Genomic DNA, 13,714 nt, shown 5'->3' with positions numbered 1-13,714 from the left:
CGAACCTCACTGGAATGCCTTACTGTTAAATACATACATCTTTGACAGTGTTACCCGTGATGCTGTTTACTGGCAAGATGGTCAAGAACACAGTATACAATCAACATTTGGAAATACTTGAAACCTCTCAGCCTGAGATTCTCTCAGTGCTGCAGGTATCTGTGCAAAAATGGAAAACCTGCAAATAGAATCAGCTAGCTAGCCAAGATGCTGTGTAATCTGCACTTTGACAAATGCGCAGAACAGCAAGATTTTCTTTTTCTGTCTAGAGTCATTTTAAGGGATAAGGAGATCCTAAACCCATGTCTCAGAACCTGCTTTTTAGGAACAAAATTAGAGCATGGTTTAGTGAGAAAGGCAGACTTTAGGAGGTTCTAGAAAGCACGTGGACTTCCTCTGTGGTAGGAGCTTGGCTATGGGGCAGCTGGAAGCAGGGTTACAGCACCTGGGTACAGGGATTATCCCTGGGACGTTTCCCAAGTCCTTTGCACTGCAACTCCCAAATGGCCAGGTCAGTCCCCTGGTCTTAGAGAGTAGGCAACATCTTTCTTCCTCCCAAAGTCTGAGTGCTGATGGCAGCAAGGTGGCTTTTATTTCAAATAAAAACCCTATCTGTAGTGTACAGTAGAAAAAAGTACGTGCGCAAACTTTTCCCCTGTGTGAGCTTTAAAGTGGAGTAACATCTCACACAAGGAGCTTTTGTTGGGTTAAGAGATCTCTGGTCAGTGTTGTGGCTGCTGCTCGTCCTCTCATGGCTCACTTCTGTCACTTGCAGACCCCCTTGCACCTGGCAGTAATCACAAAGCAGGCAGAGGTGGTGGAAGACTTGCTGAAGGCTGGAGCAGATGTCAGCCTTCTGGATCGCCACGGTAATTCTGCCCTGCATTTAGCTGCTGCTGAAGGAGACGACAAGATTTTGAGTCTACTCCTCAAGCATAAGAAGATATCTTCGATGGTCGACCTTTTCAATGGTGAAGGTAGGGAAGGATGACAGCTGTGTTTTATACTTACCTACTAGATGAGCACACCGCCATTTCTGAGAACAGTGCTTGAAAATAGCACCTTCCCCCTTTGTGCACACGATAACTTTTGCTTTTATATGCCTGCAGTCACAGATGAGAGAACAGAGATGTATAGGTTTTCTGGTTATACAGAACATAATGATTGATAATGTCCATATTATACAGTATGGATTTGAACTTTTTGTTACTGTAGATATTTTAATCTCACAGAGTTTCAAGCACTGTGTTCCTTCTGGCATGCCTTATATAAGCACTGCTTAAACATCCTCCCCCTGCCCCCCAAAAAAGAAGTGGTTCCTCCTCTCTAGTGAATGAAATCCCCTCAAAAATAATTTCTGGACTAGTGTCAAGTTTCACATCTAGCACTTTTTGACCATGCAGAATTAGAGCTTATAAAATACCCACAAAGACCCAAGTCTCCCACTTTTCAATGGCACAGGCCATTTGAAATTAGTACTCTTGCACTAGATGGTAAAATGTCTGACATAGAGTGTCATTATGTGATTTAAAAAAAACATGTGTTAATAAAAATAAATAACCCTTCTGAGGAACTTATTTTTTTTTTAATATAAGGCTTTATTATTCTCTTTTTGAGCCACCATGGTTGATTTTTGAGGTGATAGGGCTGTCTGACCTTACAGATGCATCAGTTATGCCCCAGAATGTTTCTTGAAGGGATTTAATCTCCTTTAAGGCAAAAAGATGGTCTAGGTGAGCTCTTTAGTTCCCCCCTTCTGTTCCACCTTCCAATTTGCTTTTTTTTTTTTGTGTATGGCATTGAGTCACCACCAGCAACACAACTAGTTCCAGTTTATGCACAAAGAACATTTTTATTAACACCATCTTTAGTACATAGACAAGCAAAGTAAGTCACTTGTGCTCAGGTAGCTACAGTAACTCGGTCATTTTACAGACTCTTAAGGTATGCAACACTTAAAATCTGATAATTCTGACATTTCTGTACTTATCAAATATTAATGCACACGACAAATGGGTTTTGTGTTGTGCAGGTCTCTGTGCAATTCACATGGTGGTGATGGCAAACAGCATGTCCTGTCTCAAACAACTGATTGCTGCTGGAGTTAATGTCAATGCTCAGGAACAAAAATCTGGACGAACTGCATTGCATTTAGCTGTTGAACTAGAGAACATCCCCTTGGCGGGCTACCTGTTGCTTGAGGTGAGGGCAGAATTTCTTTCTCCCAGGTCTTTTCAGTTATGTATTTTAAAAGTCTCAAAAATATGCCAGTGCTTCTGTGGAACAGAAGTAATGCTTTTCTCTGTTTATTGACGTGAGTGCCTAAATTGGGATAATGGCAAAATTATTGCTGATGTTATTATTACTTGTTGAGCGCTGCCAATGAACCTTTTGCGTAAGTTGAGGAATGCAGTTTGTGACCCTGACCTGACTGCATGTGCCATGTTTAATTTGCACTGCGTAACCCCAGCAGCCCACGAACCCACTCAGGAACAAGTGAATCATTTAGCTTTGCCAGGTGGAATGTGTATACAGATGTGCACAGAGAGATAGCTGTGTGTATCCATAAATATTTGTCTCATCTCTTTAACATCCTGAGCTTAGTGTGTTTTATTGTGCACACCCACTGTGGTAGCTCTTCTGGGTATCTGCACAGATGTGCTGCTACCAGCCTGTCTGCTCTTCTCCTGAAGGGCAGTGGGAAGGCAGAGTTCGGCGCCCTCCAAATGTTGCGGGTAATCAGATACTAGTTTTATTATTTTATTATCTGATTATTATTACAAGATGCAAAGTGGCTTTTGAATTTTATCTACCTGACTTATTTGGGTTGATACACCGTGTCTCCTGCCGTAGTTCTAAGTGTACAATCACCATCTATTCTTGTGTGCAGAGTTGTAGATACTTTCTAACTCCTCCTTTTCAGACAATGATTAGAGTTTTTATGCAAACAGGTGTGGAATGGTGCTTATTTGCACAGTAGCAATGTTTATGGAGACACAAGTTTCTGCAACTGTATTGTATAAATGAATAGCACTTTTCTTTTTCTCTTGCAACGACAACTTAGACTGATGTAGATGTGAACAGCACTACATATGATGGGACAACACCTCTTCACATAGCAGCTGGAAGGGGCTCTACAAAATTGGCAGCAGTTCTCAAAGCAGCAGGTATGGAATCAGATATTTGCAGGAGCATTTTGTTTAACTGTGGCAGTTCAGGGTAGGAGGCTGCACACAGAAAAGAACGGGTCAGAGCAGAAGACAGATATTAAAGACGAAGGTTTGTTTCTCCGCTGGGAAGTCCTACTTTCAGGTGCTCTGCTACTCTTTAGCACCATCTAATGGCTAAAAAAGGCAAATTAGTCATGGAAAAAAACCTCCCAAGCACTCCTGAAAGCTTTCAAGCATGTCTTGTGTATTTTTTTTTTCTATCTGAAGAAGCAGAGACCTTGTTACATAGTTGGGATAAGGGTTGGACTGCAGACAGAAAGAGACAGAAAGAGATCACTGAAACATAAGTTTGTTAGTGTCTCCTATTTCATATCACTGTGGTAGAGTTATTTTGAATATTTACTGGAGCATTTTTTCAGTTCTCTTTAGACCCTTAATACCTGAGTTTTCTCCTTTGACACAGAAGTCCAAGCCTCCCAGTGCTCTAACTGTGTGCTTGGTCTTTTAATAATATTCATACTTTTATCTGACACTACAAAAAGAAGCACCACAACACTGCTTCAGGATGTACACAGTCCCATGAGCCAAGAACAGGACTGGAAGTCAGTTTATATAATTAAAATCTTTCTTTGGGCCTTAACATGCTGCTTGCCATTTTTTTTTCCTATCTGTATAACAGAAAGTAGCATTTTTACAGGGATGAGACAGTATTTAACTTTAGCTGATTGAAAACATTGTTTGCTGACTTAAACTGTGTTTAGCTTTTAGCTTGAGTAGCTAAATTAGCAGATTTGCAATTCAAAACTTAGAATACATATTTTAAGTACTGAAGCATTTTCTTAGGAGTTTTCTTGCACCCTTGTTTTCCAGGTGCAGATCCTCACATTGAGAACTTTGAGCCACTGTTTGATCTAGAGGATATGAAAGATGATGATGATGATGAAGGAATAGTACCTGGGACAACACCACTGGATATGGCATCCAATTGTGAGGTATGTGATCTTTCCTCTGTTTTGTTTTGCTTTTTTTTTAAATATTAGATGATAGTTCAGCTCTCCCCCCCCCAATTCCTTTAATTTCTTCCACAGTCATTTAAATGTTTACAAACTATGGGAGCACCTGAATTGACATCAAAAATAAACTTACTGAGCCACAAAAAAAATAAAATATGAAAATAATAAAAATGAAAATAAAAAAATAAAAAATGAAATAATACTGGGATTGTATTGGAAGAAAGCCCCACTTTGCAGACTACTTTTGTTGAACTGGATTGTATAAACAATACACTGTGACTTGTCAAGATAATGGACAAATAACCCGGTTTTGCTAAATACTGACTTTAATGTATTCTCTTAGGTGTACGACATATTAAATGACAAGCCTTACAAACCAGCAGCAGCAGTTTCGAAGGACTTACTGACACAAGGTATTATCTGTAAAGATAACTTAACAATATCCCTCTAGTAATTAACAGCTGAGTACTGAAAGCATATTTGCAGAAGAAATAACCCCACCATTCCTTGTAAGTAAGCTGGGAAGGGAGAAGAGGGATACCCTTCCCTGCACACACATCCTTAGAATGAGCACGATTCTGTAAAGAGGTAGGTCACAAGGACACAAGGTACTGAATTTTCAAGATTATACCAATATATTAGTAAACACCAATGGACACTAAAATAGATGCTCTTTAATTTGGCTTTGTTTCTGCTTAGAAATGAACTGGTGCATGATTCGTATAAATAATAAACATATTTCTCTGTTCCCCAGGACGTATAAGAGAGCTGAATGAAAGCATCAAGATGCAGCTTTGCAAAGTATTAGAAGTACGTGACCCAAGCAAAAACTGGTTTACTCTAGCACAAAAGCTGGGTCTTGGCATACTTTGTAACGCCTTCAGGTTGTGCCCTTCCCCATCAAGAACTCTGCTAGATAACTATGAGGTAACGTGGCTGTTACAGGTTATAAAGAACATACTGCTGCGTGCTGAGCGTTGTCCTCCTGCATGGTGCGACAGTGCGGCCCGTTGGTTTTAGCTAGCCTGGGTGGTGCTGAGCATCTGCTGTTCTCTTCTCTTAGGTTTCTGGTGGTACAATTGAAGAGCTGAGTGCTGCTTTGAGACAGATGGATCACACGGAAGCCATTGAAATCATTCAGAACGCACAATCCATCTCGCAAAGGCAGCCTCACCAGGAGGACAACACCGTAGAAGCTCTTCTTTCATCATCTCCGCCCACCTTTGCAAAGAGGGACACAGGTAAAATTGACAGCAAAACATCAAGAGTTTCAAACCATTTTTTCTCCCCCCTGCCTGGCCATGTTAAGTAATGAAAACATTTGTTTCCTCTTGATGCCCTGTTCAAAGGCCAGTTCTGCTGCCAGCACCCTAATGTAGACATTCATGCTACATGCAAATACTGTAGATAGTTCTGGTGGAAGAAAGCAAACACAGTAACTCCATCCTAGTCTAACCTTACCCTTTATAGAACATCGTTTGTTCAGTCATGGAATGAGAGTTCACACCTTTCAAAACTGTGCTTGTACATATTTGCCTCTTAAGCTTAATTTAACCCCTTAAAGAGGGGTTCTGCTGCTTTGCAACATGAATGGATTGCATTATGTATTTTTTTTTTTAAAACAGCTGTTCTGAAAAATACTACTGAACTCTGTAATATGGTGACCACTGTTTGAGTCATACCGAGACCTCATCACACCTTCAGCTTGGATACGGCTCTCTTGCAGTCAGACACTCCTTTTGGGGATCTTGCACAAATGACTGCTGCTGCTGATCACATGCTCTGGTCAACTAAAAACATCCAGCACAGCTTTTCCTATTGCAATATCTAAAGCTACAGTTATTTTCCTATACAAGAACTTTAACCTAGTGGGTTGTATTCCTCTGTTTTTTCAGGACATTGCTGAAGCAAAGCAAACCGTAATGCATTTCCCTTCTATCTCTGTCTCTTTCAGGTGAAGTTTATAATAGCAAATTTCAAGACAATGAAAGCACATGTGACAGTGGTGTGGAGACCTCCTTCCGCAAACTGAGCTTTACTTACTCAGACTCTCTGAACAGCAAGTCATCAATAACACTCAGCAAAATCAACCTCAGCTATGGACATGAAAGCTCAGTGCAAAGCAATTATATAGCTAACTAGCAATACTCAATTAGCAATATGCAGATACAAGAACAAACGTGACATTTAGAATTACACCGGCACCATCCCAGCCAGAGGGAAGTAAACTCACAACCAAAAACACTCTGAAGGAACCACACACGAACTTGAACCAATGGGAACTTCAGTGTGCAACACCTGGCCATTGCTTCCTTCCTCAAGTGCTTTTAATTTTATCCACTTAACAAGCCACATACCAGAACCAGGGCTCTACTGCCACACCAATACACAGGACCAGACACTGAATGACTGACGGAGCTCTCCTGGCATGTGAGGATTTTCTTTTATAGATGAAAGTCACTCCTTGTTAAAGCATAATAGCAACTCACTTAACACAAAGAGGTAAGGCACACAGAGCAATCAAAGGATAATTTCTAGCTGCTCCCTTCATAATTTTTGCAGCACACTTGTCTGAAAAAAACTCACAGAACAACTGGCAAAGAAAAATCATGACTTCAATTGCAGCAATGACAACTCAGAGAGAAAAGAGAATCCTAAAGCAAAGAATCTTGTATAGTTCAAATAATGTATTTAAACCTAACTTTTGTGCCTCTTATTCAAAAAAAAAATTAAGTTTGGCATTTTCCTACTTGTAAATAGTTTTTTATATCAGTTCCTTTCAAAAAAAAAGTGTGCTTTTTAAAAGCTTATTTTTATTTTACTTTTATAATAAAAACCCAAAATGAAATCCCTTGTCTACACTTGCTGTCATTTTTACATCTTTCAAATAGAGTTACTGAAGATTTAGCATTTCAGTTTTAGGAATTGATACAAAAATAAGCTGATTTCACAGTACTAAAATAAATGAAGGGTAGAAAGTCACTTGTCTTCAAGCTTGAGTATCTTTTACAGGGTGAGACCAGGAGCATCAGCTACTGCTGAGCATCTGTGCTTTGGAACTAAGCCTCTGATTTGTGGTCTTGGTTAGATCTCTTCGCGTAATTATGGCGGCACAGAGCCATTTATACTGAAACCAACTTTGGAGCATCTCAACAAAACCATAGAGATGGTTCTTCCTTGGGCTATCTAAAAACTCTTCTATGACTGTGTTCCTGAGCAGTATTTCTTTTTGTTTCATGGTAATTGCGGTGAGTGAGGTGGTGAGTAATGCTTACAGATGTTGGCCCTACTAAGTATATAGAACAGGCATCAGATTTCATTATGAGAATGCAAAGCACCGTTATACCGTACCACTTACTTGTAGTCAGCTGTCTTGACACAGAGGTGGAGCTCTGACAGTGGTGTTCTTGGTGTTCAGTCTTCAGTAACCTGGTGTCATTCCTGAGAAAAGTAATCAAAATAAACCTTGAGAATTTTTACTTTTTTTTAATCAGTATTTGCTGTAATGAATTAAGCCATGGTCAGTGAAAAAAAACTTGTGAAATAATTTCATATTCAGCTGAATTACATCCAGAGAAACAGGATGCAGAACAGCAGAAATACCATGCTTTCTTTCAACTGCTGTCTGTATAACCTACAGATGCAGTGTCATAGGTTGGTGGATTTTTGTTCAATGAATGTAGTTGTCTGTTGCATTCCAACCGCAACTATTTTTTTTTATGCAGAAACAGTAAAAGATCTCATGTCCTGGGGCTGGAAAAGCTTTTTCGGCCCTATCAGAGTTTCTGAGTCAACATACCTTCTACTGTCACATCATTTCCAGCACAGCTCAGGGGGGTGGCAGAGACTTCCATTGAGGTTTCTACAATCTTGCAGGTCACCAGGGCAAGCTGTCTGTTGATGAGCACCTTTTGCCTTGCTTCTGGCCCTGCGCAGCAGAAGATGCTTGAATCTGTATTTTCTTACGTACTTCATGGCCAAATGCTGCATAACTGTTATTCATCAGGTGAGTGATCATGCAACAAACAGCAGGAGAGCTGTCTGAGGCCCCCTATATTCACATACTGTAAACGACATGCCAGCTTCTTTCCCTGCAGTCCCTTTGAAGCAACTCTGTTTCAGCCTATTTAACAAAACAGGCTTCAGACCTTTTTTTTTTTTGGTTTAGCAATAGAAAAATATTAATTTAAAATCATTCTCACTAACTCAAACAGGAACACTAAACTTCTCTGTGACAGAGTAAGGTCACGTAATACAGCAGCTTTTCCCATCTCCTTTAACCTGAGGTACTTTACATATGCGCTACAGCCATGCAGTTTGTCAGGAGTAGACAAGAGCAGGAGGCAGAACCCACCAGCAAGCACAGGGCACATTAAGTGTCCTGACACCTAGTAGGAGACGCATTTGTTTCTTTTTGTGTCATTCCAGTCTGGCAGATGGAGCTTAGCAGAGCGCCTGCTGTTTACCTCAAGCAGCTCAGTTAAAAGAAAATGCCCATACACGCAGCTTTGTGCTTTCTGCCTTACCTTTTATCTCTGTTGGTAGGTGGTCAGCCTGTACGGGGCACACTGCCTTATGCTGCTGGCACCTGGAAGGAGGCCAGCACCACACCGGCGTGGCAGTGCCACAGTACACTGCTGCCTCCTTGCAGCCGTGAGGAAGAAACAAGCACACAGAAGAACCGCGCTCTGCAAGAGAAAGTACAAGCAGTGCAGACAAGTCTTAACAGAAACATGTAAAGCTGCTGTGTTCTTCATAACAAGTAACTACTACGAGAGACTGATATGCCTCATTCGCTCCCCTCAGACACAGATTTATCCTTACATCTGGAGCATAAAGACGTGCTACTCCTGTTTCCCAAGTGTGACAAAATAAACAAAAAAAACAGGCCTGCAGGAGCCCGGGAGCTCACTGCCCGAGTGCTCCTGTCTAGAACTGGGTTATACAGAAACCTGTCTCACTCGGCACAGTAAGTTGAAGTGTGGACCTCACTACACCCTGCAGGCCTAGGTATTGTCCCCCCATCTATTCCATAGTACCTCTGAGGAAACAACATTGAGAACTATGAGTCACTGAAGCTCGCAAAAGCTAAGAGTAAGTTGGGGTTTGTTTGTTTAATATTTTAAATATTATTTTAAATATTTTTCCAGTTCTGAACAGACAGAGCAGAATTTCTGGGATTTACATTTTTTTCCCCATCAGAACTTATAGGAAAACAGCCCCAGCTGTCACACTCCTGTGTACTGAGAGCAGGGCCCCTCTGCACTGTGGCTGGATGAACTGGAGTTATACAGAAACCTGTCTCACTCGGCACAGTAAGTTGAAGTGTGGACCTCACTACACCCTGCAGGCCTAGGTATTGTCCCCATCTACTCCACATTACCTCTGAGGAAACAAGAGGTTCTGGGCTACAGAAACAAGGCCCACACCGCAGAGCTCTCTTCTAACATCACTGTGCAGGAAGCCTGCCGTGCACAAATAAAACACCGGAGGTATGGCCAAAATGCATCAACCAACAACTTCAAACAGATCCTAACAAGCCTGCATGGCCGTTTTGCCCCTCTGAGTGCTAGTCACACTTCTCCTTGGCAGAGAATGCAGAGATTGATCTGGAAATGCTTGCAATGCTCTAAGGGATCAATACCAAAAAAAGAAAGGCTAGTTAATTAAGCTTTTTCTCCTGGTCCATAGGGAGATGTAACCTTTGGGCATCCTCAGTCAAGTTTATTATTAACATATAAATAAATTACAGTGAGGATCAAAATCTGAAATAATTCTAAGCAATCTGCACTTGTGGTAATTGGGATCTGCTACATTATTTTGCTACTGCACTACAGTAACAGACACCAGAAACTTGTGGAATGGAGCAAAAATAAACTGACAACAGAACTCTACACATCTTCTCTGCATTTGGTGTAAAAAGGACTATTCAGAAAGTTCAACTGACCTTTATTTTTTAGAGTCACTGCCACAGCTGTAAGTTTTCCAGTATTTAGAGACTTGAAAGCTAGATGTGATAGTGGAAAGTTATAGGCAACATTCAGAGATTCTGTAGACTGTGGAGAGGATCTTACTTGCATGTAGTGGTATAGGAAGCATCTTTTCTCCCTTCTCTTGGCCCATGAAGTGCTGTTTACCTGTGTTCAAGGAAAAAGAGCAACTCTCCCTCCCTTGGAGTGACAAGAACAATGATGACCATTCATTAGCTCAAGATACAATGATCAACACTCACCCAACAGCTTCCAGCTCTTCTGGAGCACACTCGTGTTAAAGTAGAGCAGTTCTGGAGTGACCAACAAAGGCTTTGTCCAAATTTTTGCTGGATTCAGAAGATTCCTACTGCTACAAGCAAAAACAGTACAAGTTAATCCCAGAAGATGCTTTTCTGTATTTAGGGTTATGAAGTAGTCTGATGCCCCACTTAGAGCTATGCTGCAGTATGTACAAAGCCTGTAGAGCTTTTAAATGAGTCAATGAGAAAACCAAATGCTGTAAAAAACGTTCAGCCATCCATTTACCCTCACTGCTTTCACAATACAGAGGAGTGCGGGCAGATCTGTGGACCACTGCACCCTGCAAACACTTGAGACTGACTTAACATCAGCTACCCGTGGCAGCTGCCAACACTCCGGGTGAATCAGCACGCACACACACACCTCCACCCCCCTCTGGTACGCTCTGGTTAGCAGCTAATGTTTGCCAGAAAGACAGAAGCATGACTAACGATTCGCTTCTCCTTCAGATGTGCGATCACCTTACTATCTTTTTGTCTTCACCATCCCAGGCGAGAAACACATTTGGCCACAGCACAAACCAGGAGCTGTGGCCAGAATGCCTCCCAGCTGAGCAGCAGGCAGCTCGGTACACAACACACATCGCTGTCCTGAGCACTGGGCTTGCCTCCGGGAAGCTGCTCTGCTATCCTGAGCATCTCACCAGCCACCCAGCCAGGCAGCCCCTGCAGCCGCCACCCTGCCCTACCACGAACACAGAACAGTTCCTAGCAGATCTAGCTCTCCAGGAGTTCTTTCACAGGAAACCACCTGGGGGCTGGCTCACACCACTGCTCCTTTACAGCTGTTGGGGAAGTGAGCTGAAGCCTGCAAGGCTGAGTGCTTAAATCCTGGTACACTCGCGTGCTAGCAGACAAAAATCAGTGGGGCAGCGTGCCCAGCATGACAGAGCATTACTGCTTAGCTATAACTGTTTACCATGGGATCACTATAAAGAATGAACAGACAAGCTGCAATGCTGGCAAAAGCCCCAAGATTACAACGTCTGCAAGGAGCTATCAGAGGCCAGCACTTCAGGTTTTGATTTCTCACCACTCTAAAGTTTCAGCACCGGTATCTCAACAGCACGCTTCCACCAGGCCAACAGCTCTACATTATTTGGAGCTCCTGTGCTGGATCACCCAGCCATTCACCACCCCGGATCCACAGCCCTTCTACCCTGTGGTAACGCCCCGTCTACCACAGCCATTTCCCGACAGTCGGTCAGGTCACCAGCCAGCCACAACGTAAAAATCTACACAAAGGAAGAGCACTACTGCACTTTTCTTGATGGGCTCAGCGAGAGCAAATTCAAGATCAGCTTCCAAGTCCAGAGCAGACTGAAGATAACTGAAGTGGCTCTGCTACAAACCTCCAAAGGCAAAAGGGGCACTAGAAGAAAAAAACGTGCTAAAGACAGACATGCTTCTAAAGCAGAAAACCCATCCAGGCCCCAAGCTATGCAAACAGCAGGTAACACCACAGACTGACAAAGAGCTCTGCGCTTAGGGAGGAATTCTAGATACACATCTTTCTTGGAAACCAGTTGTAGAAAATCCAGAAAAGCTTCCAAACAAGTGTTTGTGGTAAACCAGAGCAAAATAAATCTTGTGTGGCAGAAATTATCAGCAGAGAGGTGCCTTCTGCAGCTCTCTGACCATCAGACAGACCATTTCTGCAGGTCCTGAATGGGTTCGGAGCAAAATCAGTGCCAGAGAGCAGTTTTGGGACAATGAACTAATCAGCATCATACAGCTTTCTACCAAAACCTGTCCCAAGTTGTGTTGTGGAAGGGTATTTGTTCCTGCTGAAGGGGACTCTGACTGCCGCTTTTGTCATTTGCAGAAAACAGCCCAGAGGGAGCCCGGTGGGCAAAAAGCTTCCACCCTTCTGTCCATTAGCAAAATCCATCAGCACGAGCTAACCCAGCAACCCCTTGAACAAAGAATCACAAGACTGCATCTTCAAAGAATACTAATGAGGCTATTCCCCACTACTGTTGCCACCAATATTTTAAGGACACTGAGGACAAGCACCATGGCACTTACCAGACATGTTTCCTAGTCCTCCTGCTGATGATCCCCAGCCCATCAGATACACCTGGCCATACAAGCACAGCTGAGCAGCAGCAACAGCACTCAGGTGGCTACGGGTGATGTGAAATATGATGGATACTCTGACGATCTCCTCATCGTTGCATTCCTGTCTTTGCCCTGACCTGAGACAAAGGCAGAACAATGTAATTAAATATGTCACAGTATGGAACAGCAAAAGTACTAAGGGGAAATGGACAACCAAGGTAGATGTTACAGCCACTGCTGTGCTGGGGAGAAAGGAAATAGCACCTGTAAATACAAACCTGCTGCTACACCGTTAAACCAAAGGAGTATATTAAGGATATTAAGACAATAATGGAAGGGAACCTCCCCCATTAATTCTGCTTTCAGACCAGGAATTTGGCTTAAGCAATCACAAATCTTTGATTACAGTATGAATTCAAGTTTTCTAGTGAGAAAGAATGGGCACAGGCTTTAGAGAGCCTCTGACCTTCAAAAATAATGACAATTAAAAAATTCTCTTAACCTTTTTATGCCAATACAGTAACTGAAAAAAAAAATAGCAAAAAGCATCTTACAGAAGAACGCTTTTCTCTATACCATTGCTGATGGGCACAGGTTGCACAGCCACTTCATTCAGTGCTGAAGAACCACATCATATTCTTTCATGATTTTACCTGAAATTCACGGCAGGTTAAACAAGTTCACAGCTATCCAAATTCCTGGTTGACGGCTTCTACAGATCTGAAAGATCTTTACTATGACTCTGAAACTTAATTTATATTCCAAGATGCACTCAGAACAAATATCATTGGTCTAAAGACAGTCCTTTCAATATCCTTTGAAGTAATTCTGTCAGATTTATTTGTTTGACACTATTAAGTGTCATTTTCAAACTCCAGCTAGATTTCCTGGAGACATTTCTACATCAATGCAAGACAAAGACATTGACCAACCTGTTCTTTTCCTAATACTCTGCAGTAATATTTATTAATAATATTTATTCCGTATTTTCTGCACAGTGGCTGCATTCTTCCATACTTACCTTATCTGGACTCTGTTGTTGTTTGGATCCCACTTGATCCCAGGACACTGCAAAAACTATGTATTTTTCTTATACTGTTGGCCCAAGATGCCTCTCGGGTAACCTTTAAGTGCTGTCATTGTGTGTGCATTTTCTAACTGTTCCGTTTTATTCATGG

The 13,714-nt window shown here is 42.0% G+C and overlaps 1 protein-coding gene across 2 annotated transcripts in view; it reads left to right on the top strand.

Annotated features, from left to right (window-relative positions):
- NFKB1 (nuclear factor kappa B subunit 1) overlaps positions 1 to 7,031 on the top strand; it is a 58,061-nt gene extending 51,030 nt beyond the window's left edge. For both annotated transcript variants that reach the window (XM_040555587.1, XM_040555588.1), the window contains exons 17-24: positions 776 to 977; positions 2,033 to 2,202; positions 3,065 to 3,167; positions 4,041 to 4,162; positions 4,527 to 4,596; positions 4,938 to 5,110; positions 5,247 to 5,424; positions 6,138 to 7,031. In XM_040555587.1, the coding sequence (XP_040411521.1) occupies positions 776 to 977; positions 2,033 to 2,202; positions 3,065 to 3,167; positions 4,041 to 4,162; positions 4,527 to 4,596; positions 4,938 to 5,110; positions 5,247 to 5,424; positions 6,138 to 6,325 (1,206 nt within the window). In that variant the 3' untranslated portion in view covers positions 6,326 to 7,031. The remainder of the gene's footprint in view (positions 1 to 775; positions 978 to 2,032; positions 2,203 to 3,064; positions 3,168 to 4,040; positions 4,163 to 4,526; positions 4,597 to 4,937; positions 5,111 to 5,246; positions 5,425 to 6,137) is intronic.
- The last annotated feature ends 6,683 nt before the right edge of the window (positions 7,032 to 13,714 follow it).

This window comes from Cygnus olor, chromosome 4 (assembly GCF_009769625.2).
Source record: "Cygnus olor isolate bCygOlo1 chromosome 4, bCygOlo1.pri.v2, whole genome shotgun sequence".
Taxonomy (NCBI): Eukaryota; Metazoa; Chordata; class Aves; order Anseriformes; family Anatidae; genus Cygnus; species Cygnus olor.
Note: the sequence above shows the minus strand (reverse complement) of the source record. Positions and strands in the feature narration are given on the sequence as shown.